We start from the raw sequence: 20,822 nt of genomic DNA, 5'->3' as shown, positions 1-20,822 counted from the left end.
AAAAGTTTAGTGGAGAAAGGATAAGACAAAGGTGGGAGTTGGAAGCTTGAAAGTGTGTAGGCTGGTGGAATAGCCCAAGGTCTGCAGTGAGAAACAGAATCATAGAAATGCAGAGAAGTTCTTGGAGGGAATGACGCAGTGGATATCGGGAAGATTGGCAGGAGTTGGTATCTGACGGCGGTGAGGGAATGGGAGGCTAGGAGGGAGGTAAGGTTTTGGTCTCCAAAATACAAGCAGAAGTCTTCTGGATAGGGCTTCTGAAAAGCTTTTGGGAGAGAGAGAGACACACACACACACCCTTGTCTCTGACTAGAGTGCGTGCACTGAATGCCTCCTAACTACCAGAGCATCTGGGAAATTAGTTGTTGAGCCAAGCATATGGCCTCCCTCAAGAGACTTGGGATCCTGAAAGAAGGGTAGGCAACTAATAATGTCTGGTACGCATGGTAAGTTACCTGTTAGTCTTCCTACGCTGGTATTAAAGAGCACGAAGTGTGTTCTTTTTAAGAACATTTTGAGGAAAGCGTATGCCCACGGGCGATCACTCTATCTGCAGTAAAGATGTGGCTGTCATATCTACACGTGCACTCAATCAGCAAGTGTGTTAGCACCTTCTAAGACTAATCATTCTTCTAATCACAGAGAATAACAAAAAGATAAACAAAAAAGAAAGGAAGCAATTGTGTTCTTTCTCACCCAGATTGATTTGGATGAAAAGTTAAAAAAAAGACAAAAAACTACCAAAGGGAAGTTTAAGAGCAGCATGTAAACATGTGATTATAATGTGGTTCAGACCAAAAAGCTGAGGGAAACCCACAAAAGGGAAAAGCTACCATGGAGTGGGGGCCAGCTTCACAGCCCAGGCAATAAAGATAGAAGAGGCAAAGAGTGGAGTGGGCTGTATTTGTTTTTTAAATAAGAATCGGTGTTGGGTAGTTCACTGTAACATTTTGAATTAAATTCAACTTGTTAGGTTTGAAAACAGTAGAGACTATGAGGTCTACGGGACAGAAATAAAATAATAAATCTATCAGGTTTGCTTTTATATACATCTTTTTTGTATTTATATTTTAAATAATCTATATTGTGTAGGCTACACTTAAATATACCACCATATGTCAGTTTTCAAAAACGATTTTAAACATATATGCAATAACATATGTGCAATTCTTGGGCTGGCATGAAGTCTGTTTTCTTAAAGTGTGAATTGTTAAATATAAAAGCCAAATTCACTAAAAGACCATGAAGGCATAACATTTAGAGTACTGGCACTTTTAGATTCTTCATGTTTTACAGAAAAAAAAAAAAACAACCTTCACATCTGATGATACATGATTCATTTTTAATGCTTTATCTGGACTTTCTATCATGTCTCTGTGCCCTTTCCGTTCCTATTTAAGAATTTGAGACATCTTGGCAAAGAGGAACAAAGAATTTTAATTCTTATTGAATATGAAACTCCTTAGGTCTGGATAATGTCTGTATTTTTGCTAAGTCTGGAAAGATGTAAGTTTAAGCCAAGACTGGAGCGGCTTAAGAACTATTGAAATCTTACATGTATTGTTTTGTCTCTTATATGTAGGAAAGTACTTCTGTGTGGCCTGGTTTTACTTGATGTGGTCCTGCCTAATCTGGTTGGCTGCTTCAGGACTCATGTTGACCTAAGGGAAGGTTGGGAAATGTTGGTTAATATAGGACAGCGTGAGAAGGATTTATTACATATGCCGTGTATCATTAATACAGGCGTTCTTTCCTTGTAAACCCGAGATTTTATATCAGAATGCACGAGGATAACTTGTATTAATTACTTCCCTCATTTTCCCCTGAGTAAAATAAGAGATCCCCCTAAAAGGGTTCATCATAGACTGAGGTGAGCTGTGTGTCTGTCTTGAAACTCTTGCTTTCTGCCAAGATGTAAGTGAAGTCCCCTTATAGTAAGGAAATATAAGTATGAATTAAGAATACAACTTTATCCACAAGTAAGTAAATAAAAATGTTAATGGCAGATAATGTTTTGTTTTTCTCTACATCAAGTAAGTTTTCTTTCGTTGCTGAAAAGGCAACAGTGCAGAATGAGACTTCAGATTTTAAAGTTTTTTTGTTACTTTTCTGATTGTTAAAAATTAGGGAAAAAATCAGGGAATTTGAATATTGGAATATTCATTTCTGAGAGCCTACAGAATATTAGCATTCAGCTGTATATTTATCTCCCTTTGACTTTGTAAGTGCTGTGTAATTGAATCTTTGGTTTGGAATTTCTTCTAATTTAATCCCATAAAATTAAAATTTTCCTAAGTATAATTTCCTAGTTGTTCACACTAATATTACAGGAAAATAAGTGCATCCTTTGTTTTAAAATTTTGTTTTTATTAAAGTTATAACATAATTTAGATCACATGTTCTGCCAGGGTTGTTATAAAAACTACTCTCCTTGTCCCAGTGCCTTCCTGCGACCTCTCCCTTGACTACTTTCAACTCGTAGAATCTTCGGGTATTTATGTTCATAACATGCCTTTATTGCTCTTGCTCTGCCTATTTTTTTTGGGGGGGGGGCATTATTTGTTGAATTCCCACTATGGGAGATAACGATTTTGCTCATTCTCACTACTTCCCTTCCTCACTCTAAAACGTGTGCTTCTCCTCCCCTTCCTTCCAGTATAGTTACAGTGTAATTTCGGAAGGACGAGTAGTTGGTGTTGTGGCAGTTAGCATGTGTGCTTCTCCTTTCTGCATCTTCTCCTTCAAAAGTTTTCATAGATGCTGAGCCTTGGTATCTTGTTTTACTTTGGGGCTGTCAAAGAGAACTTGAGCTGGATAATAAAGTGGTAAAAGCAGATTTTATTCAGGAACTGTTGCAATAGGAGAAAAGAGACCTAGATATAGAACTGGACTCAATTCCAAATACAGCAAGGAAAACTGGGGATTTACAGTCAAGGATTAGGGTTAGGGAGGGGGTGGGTGGATGCAAAATTAGTAGGGGAATTCTTGCTAAGCTGACTTGAATGACTCTTGAGGAAGGGAGGCCAGGCTGATCAGACATCAAGAAAGGGAGATGAAGAAATGTGATCAGATGTCAAGGTAAGGAATTCTCTCTAAATTGACTTAGCAGGGTTCTTGCTACCTCTGGGCTATGCAAGCCCAGCCCAAGGCTAGTAGAGAAGAGGGCTTAGAGGAGCCTGACTAGAGTTTGGCCCAGGGGAGAATCTTTGTCATGGTTGAAGTTCTTTTGACTTTACTACATGGGTTCAGATATTAGAGAATAAAAGAATTCTCAAAGTAATTCTTATAATATTTCTCATGAGTGGTGTCACTTATTTATTGTGTGTGGCATATTATTAGAATGTGAAATAAAGATAGTACTATAGCCATAACAATGCCTTCTGGGAATAATAATATATATTTTTAAGGCTAATCATACTTAGTTATTAGCCACATTGAGGAATTTAATGCACACATATGTATGTATATCAGAAAAATAAAGTTACTAGTACTGATGACGGATTAAAGGATCCCTAAGAATTTTGACTGAGGTCTTAAATCATCAGGAAATGAATTTTGAAATCAAGTAGAGCACATTCCCTTATCTTTGAACAAATTAATAGTACACCCACTCCTTATAATAGGCTGATAATTCCCCCAAAAGATATATAGAGAAAGATACAAATTGGAAAATATACAAGTAGCATACTAAAAGGGTCAAGAGAGGAGGTGCCCGCCCATGGGGAGTAAAGAAAATCAGTAAGAATCTGTAGATACAAGTGTGAGGAGATATGGCCATTTTTTGACGTCATGGATGATATGAATAGTATTGATAGTAACAACACTGCCTTATTCCAAGGTTTGGTGATCAGTGGGATTAGAAAATATCACCTTACCCAACTAGTTATAAGCTTATGGAACTGATTACTCTAAGAGGAAGTAGGGGTGGAAAATATAAATAACCTCAAAAATGATTTAACTAAATTTGTGGATGACAGATCTACAATAGGTTATTACAGGGAACTAGGATGTTTTGGGTACACTCCTAACCTTTGAGGTTGACATCAAAGAACAGCCATTCTTCCCACAGCATGTCTCTTGGTGCCATCGTCAGAATCCTGGACAGGAAGGATCATGAGTCTGATCCAATGTGGCAAGACCCATTAGACTCTGATTTGTGCCAGATTTGTGTGGGTTGTCGATTTAGAGTAAATTCCAGTATGAGGGTTGTGAGCTTCAATGAATGAAGGAAAACCTTAACTTTTATATTTTCTAATCTTTGTTAGTTCTCCTTCATATAGTATACTTATTTTCAACTTCTGGGGAGATTTCATTGTCATGTAGCCTGCACTTGACTATGATGGTACTTTGTGACCCAATAGTTTTCCATCCTGTAGGTTGAACAGGGTCAAGTAATAACCCTGGGAAATTCATCTTCTACCCTTAGCATTTCTTTTGCATGTCAACCCATTCTCAACTTGTAGTTTAAGATTGAGAGAATAAAATAGAAAGACTCTACTTTAATTCTGACTTTTGGTTTTTCTGATAGAAAAATATATAAATTTCCCCTTTGACTCGATCTTAATCTATGTAAAGGAAGGCGTAAAGGGAATTTTAGTGTTTTTAGATACAGAGATTTCTTTTCCTCATTTTTGGGGGGGTAGGGGGGTGGCGCTACATTTAAGACTTTTATCTAAATGCATTGAAGCAAAGTGTAGGAATTGACTGGGGATCTTGTTTTAATATGGATTTGCATTCAGTCGGTGTGGGGTGAGGCCTGAGACTCTGCCTCCAGGTGAGGCTGCTGCTGTGGGCTGAGGTCCATGTTCTGCACCGTGCAAATTTGCACACTTTGCTAATGTAGCCCTCCAGTTTTAAAAACCAATCTTGATTTCAGCTTTGCAACTACATATGTTTTTGGAAAGTTTAAGAAATAGTTAAAACACATCATTTATATAAATAGGATCCAAATGCTATGTTTATTTGGATGTTGAACTAATCTAGAAATCCTTTTTTTCTACCTATTCTGAATTCTTCTCATCTCTCTTCCTTCTCTTTCTTAAATATTTCCCTTCTGTACTGAAAAAAGTGGACTAAATGACACAATGTTTCTTGATTATATTAAATTTAAACACACACATACACATGCACACACACTCTTCCAGTTCTGTGTACTTTGCCTAATTACTGGCAATAAAACTCAGTAAAGGGATTTAAGGCTTATGAATGTTCTACTTGGAGGAAATTGTAATTAAGGTTATTAAGGCCTTTGGGTTCCTGTGTGTATTTTAAGCATATTAGGATTTTATGTGTGTTTTAAAGAGACAGTAACTCTTCTCTGCCCAATGATTTCCTTTGCATGGATGAGCACATCCACTTAGTGCATATGGTTTAAACAACACATGTCCTACTTTGTCCTTACAGGTAAATCACTGATGTACATTAAGGAAAATCCCCTCTCAATTTCATATGTGAAACTCTGCATAGCTTAAAGTAAAAAGTTAGAAGTAGAGAGAAATGGTCCACTGTACTTTGGTACCAAAATTGTTTTAAAGATCAAATTATTCTTTAATTTCTTTTAAACATCTTAAGGCAGAATGATTGTCATTTATCTTTTATTTCCAAAATAGCCTTGTTTTCTATTTTAAAAAGTAGTATGAGTTCATTGCAATATATGTACAAAGTGCTGAACTGTATAAAGAAAAAGATCTACTCATTCTACCTCCTTGCATTAACCACTGTTGACATTTTTGCATCTATTTTTCTAAGATATTTTTCTGTGTGTATGTAGAAGGTGGAAATTTCCTAAGACACATACCCAGGGGTGCAACAAAGTCACTTTATTTTCCAAACTCGACTTTAGTGTCTATCTTGAGGCCTTGTTCCTTTGAGTAGTGGAAAATTAATCCTGGTACATTCATGTACTCTGTCAATTAAGTGTTTTTCCATTGTCATCCCCAGATGAGCTCTGTCAGCCCTTCTCTGCCCTGCCCTCCCTTCCCTTCTCAGCAAGGTTTGCATTAAGTTTGTCTGGGGATGTAAAGGGATGGAGGGCCTCTGTCACCCTGGTGCCACTTGCCATGACTGTGCCTTGTTGTTGATCTTTACCCCCCTTGCCACAGCACGAATTCATGGGGGCTGTGTTGTCTGTCCATGTGCTCTGCATCTCCTGTCCTTCCGTCCTGACTTGGAGGCTGTCCCTGGTCTGGAGGAGGGCATCCCAAGGAGAGGGAATAGTATGTGCATCAATGAGCTGAGAATGGTGGCAATATGAGTTGGGTTTTGAAGAGAAAGCTGAGTTGGGGTTAGGGTTAGGGTTAGGGTTGGCTCTTCCAGGATAAATTAGATCTCCTTCCTCTCTACCCCAAGCACTTGGTGCCATGCACATAAAATGCAATTTCAAAACCACAGCACCTTGAAGGATTCTCAGTGAACAAGTCTAGGAGAAGTTAAATGTTAATACAGTAACAGATTATAGTCCACTGAATAAAATCCCTGATTCCCAACTGATACAAACAAACAAGCAGACAGATAGCTGAGGGAGAAAGGAAAGCTCCTTCTAGCACTAGAGAGCCCTCTGATGAGTGGAGAAGGAATGATGGCACCAGAAAGCCACCTTTGATGACCATCAGAATAATAGTAGATTTCTGCAAGAATCACCAATGGATGCCAAAGTGAGTGGGTGGGAGTTTGATGAAGAGCAGGATACTTATACACCCTTACTGCCGCTCCTCAAAAATTACTTATTATAGAAGGAAAAGAGTGATTTTAAAATGTAGAAACTTGGAGACACCGTCTTAACCTGGAGAACAAAATTAACATCACCAATAATGCAACCGAATTCATCTTGTGTACAAGGAAAGGACATGACATCATTATATACATTTTCCCCAAAGGGCATGCATGGCCCATTGTGAGGAAACATTAGACAAACCCAAGTGGACATGCTCTAAATAACTGACCTACTGTCTTCCAAAACGTCAAGCTCAGGAAAGAAGAACTGTCCCAGATTAAAGGGGACTAAAGAGACAGGACGACCTAGTACACTGCGTAATCTTGGATGAGATTGTAGTCTTGGAGAGAAATGGACATAAAGGATGCTATTGGAATAATTGAATATTACGAACCATGGATTAGAATATAGTATTGTATCAATACGGCTGATATAAGACAATGTCCTTGTTTTCCGGAAATACATAGTGAAAACTGACAAATTTAAAGATAAAAGAGCATAGTGTCTGTAACTTACACTCAAATGATTCAGAAAAATAGTATATGTCTATGTTTGTATGCACACATAATATGTAATATGTCTGTGCACACGTGTGTCTGTATACACACATAACTTAGGTCTATATACACACCTGTGTCTTTATACACATATACATATAGTTTTGCCACCTTTTGAAAGTGACCAAATACTATTTAGTGTCCCATTCCCATTTGTGTCGTTTGCCTCTGGCTCCCAAGACTTGGAGGGACGGAGGAGAACCATGGGCAGCGGGCAGTGGCAAATCACGCTCTTCTGCGTGTCAGTCTGTCAGCCCGTACGTACCTCCTTCCTTTTGCGCATCTTTAAAGTCTAGTTTCGATCATTTGAGGGGCTCACCCAGCCTTTCTAATTATATAGGTCTGCTTGCTGTGCTACTTCAAAGGGCCCTTGGCCAGGACAGGATCCGCCTTCAAAGACAGTGAGGAGAGTGGCCCATTTGCAGGAAATTGCATGGTTTGGGGGTGATTTTTTTTTTTGTTGTTGTTTTTTTACTTTGAACTTGTCAAGTGGAGATCCTTATTTAAAAAGGGCTGGCATTTTGCTGTATGCCCAAACAGTTAAAGACTTTCCATTTATAATTCCGGAGCCTTCTCTTTAACCCATACCAGAAAAAACCTGTAACTCAGTTTCCCCATTACCTTTATTTTTTATGTATCAGCTGTTTGATTCTGAAGTACTTTTGTGGACCACATCTTAATCTTGTTGGTTTGTGAGACTTAATATAGTCCTAGTTATGTTAGGAACTAATCACCAAAAGTAACTGTGATTATTTTGCTGTAGCTAAAAGCAGAACAAAGGGGCAGTGAGCAAATTATGGGGGTACAGCTAATGAAAGGAAGTTCTCACGGTTTTAATCGTGGTATAGTGCACCCCCTTCCCCCCAGGTGCTATACATGTATCTCTTAATGGAGAAATAGCATGGTGTTTTTTATTTTATTTTTTTAATTATTTTTTAAAAATATATCTTTATTGATTTCAGAGAGAAAAAAGGAGAGAGAGAGAGAGAGAAACATCAATGATGAGAGAGTCATTGATCGGCTGCCTCCTTCAGGCCCCCGACTGGGGATGGAGCCTGCAACCCGGGCCTGTGCCCTGACAGGGAATCGAACCCCGATCGCCTGGATCCTAGGTCAACCCTCAACTGCTGAGCCACGCCCGGCCGGGCTGCATGGCGTTTTTTAAAAGATTGATTTTAGAGAGAGGGGAAAGGAAAGAGAGACAGAGATTTGTGTTCCACTTATTTATGTTTTCCTTGGTTGATTCTGTATGTCCCCCGACGGGGATTGAACCCGAAACCTTGACCTATCGGGATGACTCTACCCAATTGAACTACCCGGAGGGCCAGGGCCAGAAAGAGCATGGCTTTTGAAATCAGGCCGGAGCTGGATTCAAATCTGTCACTACCAAACTGCATGACCTCAGAAAGCTTTCTTAAACTCTCAGATCTGTTTATTTTGATAAATAGAAATTATGAGTAATAAGCATGACTTTCAAAAAGCATGAAGTCATGTAGCCTGCAATTTGTCAGATAGCATGTTCCCCAAAGCTCATTTTCTTTTCTCCCCCATCCCCTAGGCAATTTTTACCTTCCTCTTTTTATTTCTTCTGAATAGACAGAATTTTCTTAGAATAAGAACGGCTAAGAAGCTAGATTTCAAACTGGGCTTAACGTATGGATTGCCGTGAGGTTAGCAAATCAACAAAGCTTGTTAAAACAAACTGTTTGCAAATGTTGAATGCAGACCATCGATCTAAAAACTGATTGAGAACTAAATCCAGGGCGGTCTGGAGGTTTAGTAGTGATCTATTCTGATTTTTTATTCGTGTGTGTGATATTTTTACCAACAGTGACCTACACCGAGCAAGATCAAGCTTTCCCTTATTTTTATTTATTTATTTTTTGTATCAGAGCCTATTCCTGAATAATTCTTGCATAAGAATGTTTGTCAACCCCAAGGGTTTGTTTTGTGTTTTTCATTAAGGCAACTTAAACAAAATTTTATTATCTTTGTTTGAAGAAACCTTTCTCTGGGACAGTAGCTAACAGAGTGCTCATTCTCAATTTTAAAACACAGTGGGCTGACCCCTGGAAGTTTCCACATCTAAAACACATGGAGCCTTTAATCTGGTTAGTTATGACACTGATTCTTCTTGAGGGCTGTGTTTATGACACCAAATAAGCCATCCAGTTTCCTTTCCACTTATTGTTTTGAAATGAAAACTGGAATAAGCAGGAGTTGGCAAACTGATTTCTATTCTAGGAAGTAGGTGGTATGTGAGGGGTAGTCGAACAACTTGTACGTGATGGGAATGGAGTTAGATAGACATCATCCAATCTCTCATCCTTTAGAAAAAGCAGTTGAATCTTTGGATAGGCAGGAGGGGGAGACTCCTTCCTACGGCAGTTGGTTAGGGTGGACACTATGGCCCTTATGTGACGCTGTTTAGGAAGTACGCAAAACTATTTTGAAACAGTGTTAATATAAGAAATATTTAAGTACTTTATGGAATAAAAACCTGACTCTGTGAGCCGTTTGAGGTTGTGTTGTTTTTTTGGTGTATTTAAATAATTGGATTATCTCCTTATGTAAACATGGAACCCTGTGAAAGTGGTGGTTTCAGAATCTTCATAAATGTGTATATTTAGATCTGCTCACGTTGGGGTTACCATTAGCACCAACAGTCTGTCAACATTTCCACTGGGCCTTATGCTGGGAAAGCGCAAGCCAGCACTTGGCATGAGTAACCCACACGACACAGCAGTTTCTAGCTCTGGCTTAGAGGATCGCACGCATTCTAACTGGAAGCTTACTTTTCTTTTGGTGTTAGAACAGTTTTATGGAGTAAATGTTTTCTCTTTCACAGATTTAAACAGGTGGCTTGCTTTATACAACATAAGATGCGATTTTCCCCTTGTTTCAGACATCATATATCTTTGGGGAAATGAGCAGTCTCAAACTATGTTATATTTTTTCCTGACTTTATCTACTAATTAATGTTATCGGTGTCAGCAGTTTAGAAGCTGAAGAGCTCATGATTCTGGTGGCATATGTTGTCTGCTCTACTGGTTCAGTTCTGTGACAGAAGTGTTCCGATCCTTAATTGTACCTGTCAGAATTAACCTCTAGTGTAGGGATATGCAGTAAGATTTGGTTTTGTGTCTAAGAGTTTGTAGGAGGGAGCAAAGGAGTAATTCTTATAGGGCTTGGCTTCCAAAGTGAGTGTTAATTAGGAAAATTCATCACTGAGGGAATTGTATATGCTATACTGAGGGCTCCTGATTAAAAAAAATTTTTTTTATCAGGGTCTATATATAGCTACTTCTTGGTATGTGTGTCTTGTCTTTCTACTTGAATTTAGCTAGTAATGGCTGTTTTAGAAGCATGTTTCTGAAGAATTTCTAGATGGCATTTAATTCACTGCAATTCTTATGTTTTACTTGAGCTGCTCACTCCGGCAGAGGCTGGGGTGTGACTGGCTCTCCATCAGCGCATAGGCCTGGCATGTCACGGTGCTACTTTTAGCACCCCTGGAGCTTTGCTCTGTGGTGCTGAGCCCTGAGGACCAGGACCTGATGCTGCTGATAAAAAGCACTTGCACACCTTGCATTGTAATCGATGGGCGTTCAGAAGCTCTGGGAAATGTGTGGCTTGTCCACCAGATGTGCAACCCACATCTGCTTCAGCTGCTCACGTTTTGGGTGAACTGTGTTGAAGGAATACTACTGTGTTTCAAGGTAAAATATGTTCAACCAAAGTTATTTTTTCTCCAATGGCTCTAGTGATTGTTTGCTTTGGTACTTGCTTTCAATCTCCCCCAATTGTGTGTGTCTGTTTATTTTGTTGGTTTTTTTGAGGTTTTTACCTTGAACTTTTAAAATTTTATTTTCCTATTACAGTTTACAGCTTACATTCAGTATTATTTTGTATTAGTTTTAGGTGTATAGCACCTTGGTCAGACAATCAAGTACTTTACAAAATCTTCCTTCCGATAGTTCCAGTACCCACCTGGCACCAGATGTACAATCTCACCCAATTTTGCAGACTGTCTTGAATGTTAATGATGTCTGTGACTTGTTAAATAAAAAGCAGAATGTGTTTCTCATGCTCTTGGTAGGTCTGTTGTGCCCTCAAACAGACCCATGTAAGACTCCACATTTATTTTGCAGCTGTATCTTGGTTCATCACCTTTCCTTGATCTGCAGTTATTGAGTATTCCGGGCTTCCCTGGGACATCTTAGTTAAATCAGACTTGAAGCTTTCTGCTTCCCTGTGCTGTGTGAAAAATACCCTGTCCAGTGAACCACACTATGGCCACAGTGAATTGTGATCGTATATTGTGATTGTACTTCTGCGGTGCCAACCTCAGGATTATGGATCAACTGGTGCTGACACTGCACAGTAATTAGAAGTTTATAATTGTGGTCATTTTCTTCATGTTTTGTTTTTGAAAGTAGTTGTACTTTGTGTATTAAAAAAATAAATCTGTGACTCTATTAACGCTCTCCCTTCATATGTTATCTCCTAGTAGCTTAATTTGAGTTTGGGTAGGAGAAGCAAAATCATCGATTAAAGACCTCTAGTCCTGTTGTCATTAGCAATATTCACCTCTAGAGATGATTTCCATGTTTTGAGGGACTTGTAAATTTTTAGAAACATTATTTTCCCAAGGAACACATCTAAGGATAAGGATTTATTGGGTCTTTCATTCCTAATTAACATATTTTAGGTAGATAAAATGGTATTATTAATTATTAAATAATAACATTTTCAAACAGCCAATTAATAATGGAGTTTTCAAAGCAAGTACTTTGAGAAGTTGGTTTTGTAAGCCTTTTACCTAAAAGTATTATCTATCGAAGAAGAATTTATGACAAAAGGTAAAAAGAGGTTGAGAAAATATTGTTTAATCGTAAAAGTTCTAAAATTTTGGAACGTTTACCCTTTATTATTATGCTCAAAATTTTTTCTAGATTAAGTTCATGTTAATTTAGCTCTCTAAAACTTTAATGGACATGTAGAAATGTATCTCTGTTTCAGCTTTATTAACATTGTTAATTTTAACATTCATTTTCTGTCTATGGCATGATAGTGAACATCTGGAGTGTGAAAATTTGTTGTCTTTGTATCAAAGATCAGATTACATGTTTTATGGTGATTTTTTTCTAGAAATACTGTGATTTAATATGAAACCAAGCAGTATGTCCTAAGATAGGCATTTCTCATTTAGTTCAAATCCTGTGAGGCTCAGTTCATGACCTTGATTGGTTAGTTGAGTTGGGCATGGTACTACACATGATTGCAGGACTGTATTTTCACCCTAATGTTGCCAAGCTCTTGTGGAGGATCTGTGTCCAACTTGATTTGCGTAAGATCCAACATGCACGTTCCTGTTATTGGTGCCAGAGATAGGGTTTTTGTTTTTAAATATATGTCTTGAATTTGGAATTGGGCAGAGACAAAAATTAGCAATTTTGTGATAAGTTTGATCAGTTAAGTTCATAGTAATTATTAATTTTAAAAAATCTGTTGAACTTGTAACGTTATTTAACCAGCAAATATGGAGTGAGGCTAAGATGCCAACAGCTCATTGTTTAGTCCCATTATTTTCAAAATTAGAAATCTGTGCCTTTTGTCAGGAATGGATGCCTTCACTTAGAAGGAATTTAGATTTCTTCTTGCTTGGCAAGGGCTAACTCCAGAAACAGGGGAGCACTTTGAAAAAGTGTTAGGCGTATATTAGAAACAGATGGGCATTCAACACCTACACAAAATGCTGTATGGGATAAAATGTGAATAACTGAATTTGATTTAACAAAGGATCAAACTTAAAATACCAAGATTCATAGAAAAACCAAAACCTACTTTGCAATTTAAAATGAATGCAAATTAAATCATTAGACTCAGAAGTAAGGAGTCTATTAGGCTGTTTTTCTCTCGATGCACCTGTTAGTGATGTAGGCATTGTTACCTGGCTTCTGCCTCATGCCTCATGATTTGTCTTGTTTTCTATGCCCACATATTCCTTTGGAGATATGTGTGGATTTGTGTTAATACTACTAACACCTTTTCATGTTTTGAGTGATATATTTCATCTTTAGAATTTTGGGTGGGTCTAGTTTCAGAAAAGTGTTTTGGTTGGAATGATGAGGCTCTGGATCTCAGCAGGCTTTAGGGTAGGAAAAGTTGAAGCTTACAGAGAGAGCAAATAAACATGGTCATCAGAGCTGGGAATTAAGATCTGTTTACGCACCTGCACACTTGAATTAAATCTCAAAGCAATAGGCAGAGCCATTTGACTCATTAAGATCCTGACAAAATAAATTACCTTGGTCATGTTCGAAGGTCTATTCTTGCCTGACTTTAGATACAGAGATTGGTGTAGTCACCATATAACGGATGAAGAAGTTTTTGTTAAATTGTTAAGTTATTGATTTACAGCATAGAGGCTCCTAGGGTAGTAGACACTGGACGTGGTTAATTAAACTGAAAAGTCTGTTTGAGGTTTGGGGCATGAAGCTTCAAATTGCAAAAATTATACGTGCCCTTGCCCTTCCTAATTGAGGAGCACTATTAATGACCAAAGAAGACTGAGGGAAAGGAAGAGAGAGCACTTAGGTTGGGTGTGGCTCACATCACTTTTGTTTAAGAGAATTCCTCATGTGTTAGGGTTATAAAGATATCTAAGATACAAACTCAGGTAAGAACTCCCCAGTTCATTTCCATTAAGCCAGTCAAGGTTCAAGTAAATAAAGCAATGCTTTTAATGATTTTAAGAATACCTTTAAAAAATGTGGAGAGCAATTTGTTGACTCTGAAAGCTTTGTGGTCAAGATGAAAGTTGGCATCTGATACATAAAAACAGAACAAAACAAAAAGCCTTTAATTTATGTTGATTCTCTTAGTTCTGTAATTCTCCTCTCTCCAATGGCGTGTGATTTATGGTGATAAAGAGCACTTGGGTTAACTTTTGAACTGAAAGCAAGTACAGCTTCAGCTTCAGTTTGTGATGACTGTGCTACTGAGAGCCTTCTCTTTAAACCGTACTGTTGTGTATGCAAAACTTCCAAAGTCTCTCTTTACTTATGAAGCCAAGCTTGCTTCAGAAGTGAACTTCTAAATGAAGTTCATTTTGCTATTAAGGTGGTTTTCCATGAAAGTCCCAGGTTTTAGGATTGTAAAAAAATTTAGGGTCGTTTCAGATTTTTTTTCTTGGTGAGTTTTCCTGGATTTGGACAAGCTTTTATGGTAACCTCTTGACTTAGGGACTCCATACTACATCGATAATTTAGGCTTGGAGCCCACCCGGATCTCTAGCAGAGGTGGGTACTTATTTCTCATGGGTTACATCTCTTCTGCTCACCCTCTTAATGATCCTAATCCAGGGTTGAAATCTTCTCTGGCCAGTTGGCGTGGGAGCTTCCAGTACTAGTTTCATGGACAAGCAGCCCCCACAACTCCAGCTCTTCACATGCATGTTGCTTGGTCTGGATTCAGGACCTGCCTACCATGAGGCCTACCTCTGCCTGTCTTAACATCTCCACAAGCCAGTCAGTTGGAGCTTCTGGCCTCAGCCCTGACTCTGAGTTTCTTCTTTATTTCCAAACTTGGCTGTGTATTAATCATTTTCCCTGGGGGTATGGGGGGTGGAGAATATTTTGTTTGGATTTTCTACGTTGTAAAAATAAAAGAACAGGAGGAACTTGTCTTCGCAGTGTGTCATATTGACCAGAAGCCTGAGCACCTTCACATTTGAACATGCTCTTTTTTTCTTTCTTTTACAGCTAGTTATGTATCAAATCCCATTTGCAAGGGTTGCTTGTCTTGTTCCAAGGACAATGGGTGCAGCCGATGCCAACAGAAGTTGTTCTTTTTCCTTCGAAGAGAAGGCATGCGCCAGTACGGAGAGTGCCTGCACTCCTGCCCGCCGGGCTACTACGGACACCGGGCCCCGGACATGAACAGATGCGCACGTGAGCAGCTGACTTGCGTCGACCCTGCTGTCCTGTTCCTGCACCTCGGGGGGAGCGAAGTTGAAATTTTTGACTAAAATAAGGGTATATCTTTAACAGGCTACAGAAATCACCTAAGCTTAAACTTTAAAAAATTGAGTGGTTTGGGAGAAGAACACTTGACATTTATCTTTTGTATCAAAGTATATTGCACACACACTCTTTTTAAAGATGAAGTAATTTTTTTATAACAATCATCTCAACACATAAGCTGATCAGGTATATGCAGCACTTAAAAAAAAAAAATTTAAATCCCTTCTTACTGGGAACATTTTCTCCAGTTTCCCATAGTATCTGTAGCTTATTTCCCCCTTTTAACCTGATTTAGTCTAATATGTAATTTAATACACTCATTTTGGAGTTCTGTAAAACACCATTACTGATAAAAGATGTAACTAAAATATTTAGTTTGCTTCAAAGTACTCTGAGTTCTCGCTTATTAAGGAATGGCGTTCTTACATGTATAGGAATGCAGGCTCAGTGTTTCACCTTTTAACCCAAAAGTCATTCATAGAATACTACAAAAAACAAGAAATTCTAATTTTAAAAAATCAGTGAGATACCAAAGGAACATTCATTTCTTAAAGGAGTTCAAACTTTTAGGGAGTAGAGGGTGTAAGGGAAAGGGGAACATGGAGCTAGAGGACAGGCGGGTAGGAAGTTTAATCGGAGTTTAATACTCTAAGTGCTAATCAGCAGGCAACCAGTGTGTTATGGGGGTGATTTAATCACCTCCCATTAACACACCGTGTATACGACTATTAAATCAGTTGAGCTCTTTGGATAAGAAGAGAGTTGGAATTGTATCATCCAACTACAATACTATTTTGGAAGGAGGCAGAGCTAGAAAGAAGGAACCACATGTGTGAAAATAATGTGGGGAATAAGTCTCGTCTGCGGTGCTATTGGCATTTTGGTAAGGCATCTTGTCCTACATTGTTGGGCCTTTGTTATCCTTAGTCCCTGCTCATTAAATGTCTTGTGTGCCCTCAAATCACTGTGACAGGCAAAAATGTCCCCAAACATTTCCAGACACCTTCTAGGAACGCAGTACTGTCTCTAGGAGAACCATTGAGTAGGATGTGCCTCATGGGAGGTGTGGTTGGAATTGGGGATGGGAAGTGAGGCTTGAGTGCAGCTGATAAAGGTCTTGCGTACCATGTGAATTAATGTGGTATTTTCTGAGGGTTCTGAGCAGGCAGTGGACTAAAGAAATCGCTTTATTTAAGATAATTCTGGCAGAAGTGAGGGAGATGAATGAATTGGAGAACAGAAAGTAAAGGAAGGCCACTGTAACACTCAAGAATTGGAAATAGTGTTCTGATGAAAGGCTTGTTGGGAATGAATTCCAGAGACTTTAAAAACAATCATCAATAGAATACTACTGGTCAGGGCACATGCCTGGATTGTGTGCTTGATCCCCGGGTGGGGGGGCAAGAGGCAGCCTATCAGTGTTTCTCACATCAGTGTTTCTCTCCCTTTCCCTTTCTCTCTCTCTAAAAATCAATTTAAAAAAAATCTCTAGAGTAATATCTGCTGTTGGAAGTTACCTTTTTAATATTGATCTCTTTGTGACTTTATATGGATTTTAAGCCTAGTTTCCGCAGTGTTCAGTCTCTCCCTCCAGCCCTGATCTCTGTTTGGTTTACAGTTAAGGAATATGAATACTTTTTGTTTCTTAGAGATGAAAAACAAGACATAAGAGCTTCAATGTGGTGTATAATAAATTGGTGCCTAATCTGGAAATGGAGCTTTTTGCAATCTAAAGTATTTTTATTTGTAACAAAATCATGCAATTGAGTTAAAATATATAAGGTGGACTCTGTTTCAGTGTTTATTCTAAAATGATAGGAACTTTAGTATTAAATTTATTAGTCACCCAGCAGATAGATCATCATCTGTGTGAAGCACCTGTGCTAGGCCCTGTGAATACAGAATAGAAGACATGCTCTGTTTTCTTCATGGGGCCCCCATTTAAAGGGGGGGTTATGATGAACATAGTAACAACAAGAGAGGAAGTGTTGTCACCGTATCTTGGTGCTGGGAGGTCATGGGAAGGTCAGAGAAAACATTAGCAAAGATAGGATGGAAGGCACACATGGCGATGAAGCTGAGGCAGTAGATGGGTATGTACATCAAGAAGGATCTTCTGTTGTAAAATCAAGGGTTTGATCTGAATCTGGAAGTGAGGGGGAGCCACTGAAGGGTTTTAAAGCGGGGAGATGACAAGACTCATTGGTGCTTTTGAAAGATGGCAGGGTCCTCATGTAGGTGCAGCAGAGCAATCTTAATTTGATCATTGGGATCTGTAGTACCCAGATGGCTAAACCATCAGGGATGTAAGAAGTAGGCCAGATGGGAGGCACTAGGGGCAACTTCAGTAATGGTGACTCACTTGTGCACCGCAAATGTTTAATGTGCTGGCCTGCAGTAGCCATGCAGTAACTGCTTATTGCAAGGTAGACCCTGCTTTCATTGTACTACATAAACCTCTATAGAAAACTCAAAGGGCACGCTCTCTCTCTCTTTGAGCTGGAAGACAAATTATATCAAATAGATACCCTAAGAGATATATGGTCTTTAATACTCTTTACAAAAGATTTTATTTTTAATTATGATACTAATGGTTGGAAAGTTAAAAGCCTGTCCCTATAGTTAATAGAGGAAATCTTATTTCTCAAGCTTACATTTAATGTTCTTGTGGGTTTGGTGGTTCTCACGAATGAGCCTATTATTTCAGTATAGACCCAAGTTGGACGGCAATATTTTGTTTTAAAAGGCAGATGTTACCTTGTACTCTGTTTTCCTTTGTGCAAGTAAGACAGCTAATTTGCACTTTAGTTTTTAAAGTACTTTCATTTGAAAGCACATCCTTTCATTGCTTCCTGGCAATCCCATAGTGTTCTCTCCATTTACAGAGCAGGTAGCAGATGTTCTGAGAAGTCCCTGGCAAGCCCGAGGGTCGGCTGCCAGCACGGCACAGCTGAGACTGCAGCTGCTTTTATCATCAAGCTAGGTGGGCAGACGTGACAAAGTTACCTTCACAAACAGAGCTGGGGAGAGATCAGACCACAGGACTGGGCATCAGAGTTAGGCCGGTTCCAGCCCAAGCGCATGGTTTTGTAAAATTACTGTATTTTTTCTTTAACTGCACCCACCCCCTTCATTGACAAGTCAAAACTATATATAATCAAGAAATTAAAAGCTTATTAAGATAGGATGGAAATTTGACAACTGATAAGGAGTCTTGAAGTAAGTGTTCCCGTGTTAAGATAACTATATCCCAGCATCCTAATTCTCACTTGATATTTGTCTTATGCACACAACCAGGTAGTATATAGAAAACGTCACTAAGCCTCCCTAAGCTCAAATGGTACCATTTCATGTTTCAAAAATGAAGCTTTTCTGTTTCCCTTTTCCCTTCAGTGTGCCTCATGGATTTCTCGTCTAGGGATCAGCAAACCAAGACCAGTGGGCATAATCTCTTCTGTCACCGTTTATGTGGGGCCCTTGAGCTAATTAACAGATTTTAGGCTTTTAAGTAGTTGGAGAAAAATCAAAGGAAGAACAATATTTTGTGACACATAAAAATGATATTAACTTCAAATTTCAGTGTTCATACATAAAGTTTTATTGGAACTGGCCATACAGTCATCTACACATTGTCTCTGGCTGCTTTTGTTCTACAACAGAGCTGAGTAATTTAGACAGAGATTGTGGGACCCACAAAGCCTAAAATATTTCCTATCTGGTCTTTTACAGGAAAAGTTTGCTGATTCCCGCTTTAGCCTATTTGGAGTGTGAAGGGATTAAGAGATTCTTCTTGTTTTCTTTGGATGGAGGTTGAGTGGAGGGCAAGACATATATTAGCTAACATATGCTTTTCCATTTAGTCGGGTGGAGAGATCTGCCTTTTTCAATGTTTGAAAAAATTCAGCTAAGACTCGGGCCTGAAGTTTATTAAACTGCTCTGCTTCCACCTAATATAAGACGGTGACAAGTCACCCAAACAGGAAAAGCACAAGGAGTAACCAGGACGAGAGAGCTGCTACTGGCAAGAACTAAAAATCTGATAAGAGATATTATTTTGGTTTGCAATTTTTAAAACATTTTTTGTTGTTATCTCATTTCTTTCCCACTTTATTTTGAGGGATAAAAATATTTCACCTCCTTTAAGTGGAAAAAAAAAAATCCCTCTAAAACACCTACTTTTGTTGTCCCAGCCGATGTATCCAAGTTTTAATTTCGGTTGTTTTGAGAAAGATTTCAAATATGCATCACTTGAATACATGAGAAGTGAAGCCAACATTTTTATAGTTCCTCGTTATTCGACCACATGATTTTACACAAGCCTCAATATTTCTTGAGATTTTTGTGTGTGTGGGTGGGCAAGTGGTAATTTTTAAACATTCAAATATTACAGTGAAGCTACCAGCAGCATATTTCTTAAGTTTGAATTTCGGGTTTTCACTTTAACGAACTGTTGTAACACTGAGTTAAAATGAGTCAAGAGGAAAAAAATTACTTTGGACAGCAATGTGTATCCTCAGAGGTTGAAATAAAAGGCACTTTTGGCCTATAAGATAGAACTTAATAGCTGTCTGAAAAACAATATATAAATTTCTGGATGGAGCCCATTCATCTCACCTAATTGCAATTTGGAGGGTAACATAACCGCCAACGCCAGGATTCTACTCTCCTTGGGGTCACTGCCCTGAGGGGCCCCAATGGACCATCTCTAGTGCACTTCATGAGCTGCACAGCGTCCTTGTGCCCGGAAGGGGGCGCTGTGCATTTCAAACAGTACCTGCTGAAAGGTAGCCTTATTGGCTCTAGGGAGTGATAGTAATTTTATGTGGTACCTTTTTCATATTCTTTTGTTCTTTAATTTGATACTCTGAACATTCATCTGACAGAGGTATGTCAGGTGTTTCCCTCGCCTATCTGACTGTAGAGGGAATGGGCACGGAGAGGGTGTAATTCCCCCACCTCCACTCCACCCCCACCCCCACCCCCAAGGTCAAAATTGCATTTAGATCACAGTTTCCTAAATCCTGGTTCCTAATTTGGAAGTAGATGACTTTCCACGTAGGTACTCAACAAATGATTGTATTCAGTTTGTTTAGCTGCATCGCCTAAACAAGGGTAGAGGTAATTTACTACAGATAATGCTATATATATTTTTATACATATGATTATATATTATATTATTGTAGTAATTATAATTAATATGTATGAGATTAAAATTTATTCATTAAAAATATTACACATACATCTGCCCTCCACGCAGAGTATCCTTGTATCTTGTTCGAGCTTCCATCCGTCTGCCGTCTCTGACTGTCGTGTTGGTACATTTGTACACTCATAATAGCTCACATCCTTTTACTACTAATTACATAGCAGATATTGTGCCAACATATTTTGCCTTTATTAAGCCTCTGAATCCGCTCAGCAGCTCTAGGAGATAGGGACTGATGTCACCTTTTTTATAGATGAGAATACTGAGGCAGAGTGAACTGAGATTCTCACCTCCTGTCTGCTAACCACTGTACTATCTGA

At 38.7% G+C, this 20,822-nt stretch overlaps 1 protein-coding gene across 4 annotated transcripts in view; it reads left to right on the top strand.

Moving 5' to 3' along the window:
- Positions 1 to 20,822, top strand: part of RSPO2 (R-spondin 2) — a 112,708-nt gene that overhangs the window by 40,015 nt on the left and 51,871 nt on the right. For 3 of the 4 annotated variants that reach the window (XM_081116606.1, XM_081116607.1, XM_081116609.1), the window contains one exon: positions 15,036 to 15,224. The exons of the other annotated variant lie outside the window; for it this stretch is intronic. In XM_081116606.1, coding sequence (XP_080972732.1) covers positions 15,036 to 15,224 — 189 coding nt within the window. The remainder of the gene's footprint in view (positions 1 to 15,035; positions 15,225 to 20,822) is intronic. 4 annotated transcript variants of the gene reach the window in all.

Source organism: Miniopterus schreibersii (genome assembly GCF_964146895.1).
Source record: "Miniopterus schreibersii genome assembly, chromosome: 17".
NCBI classification, from domain to species: domain Eukaryota; kingdom Metazoa; phylum Chordata; class Mammalia; order Chiroptera; family Miniopteridae; genus Miniopterus; species Miniopterus schreibersii.
Note: the sequence above shows the minus strand (reverse complement) of the source record. Positions and strands in the feature narration are given on the sequence as shown.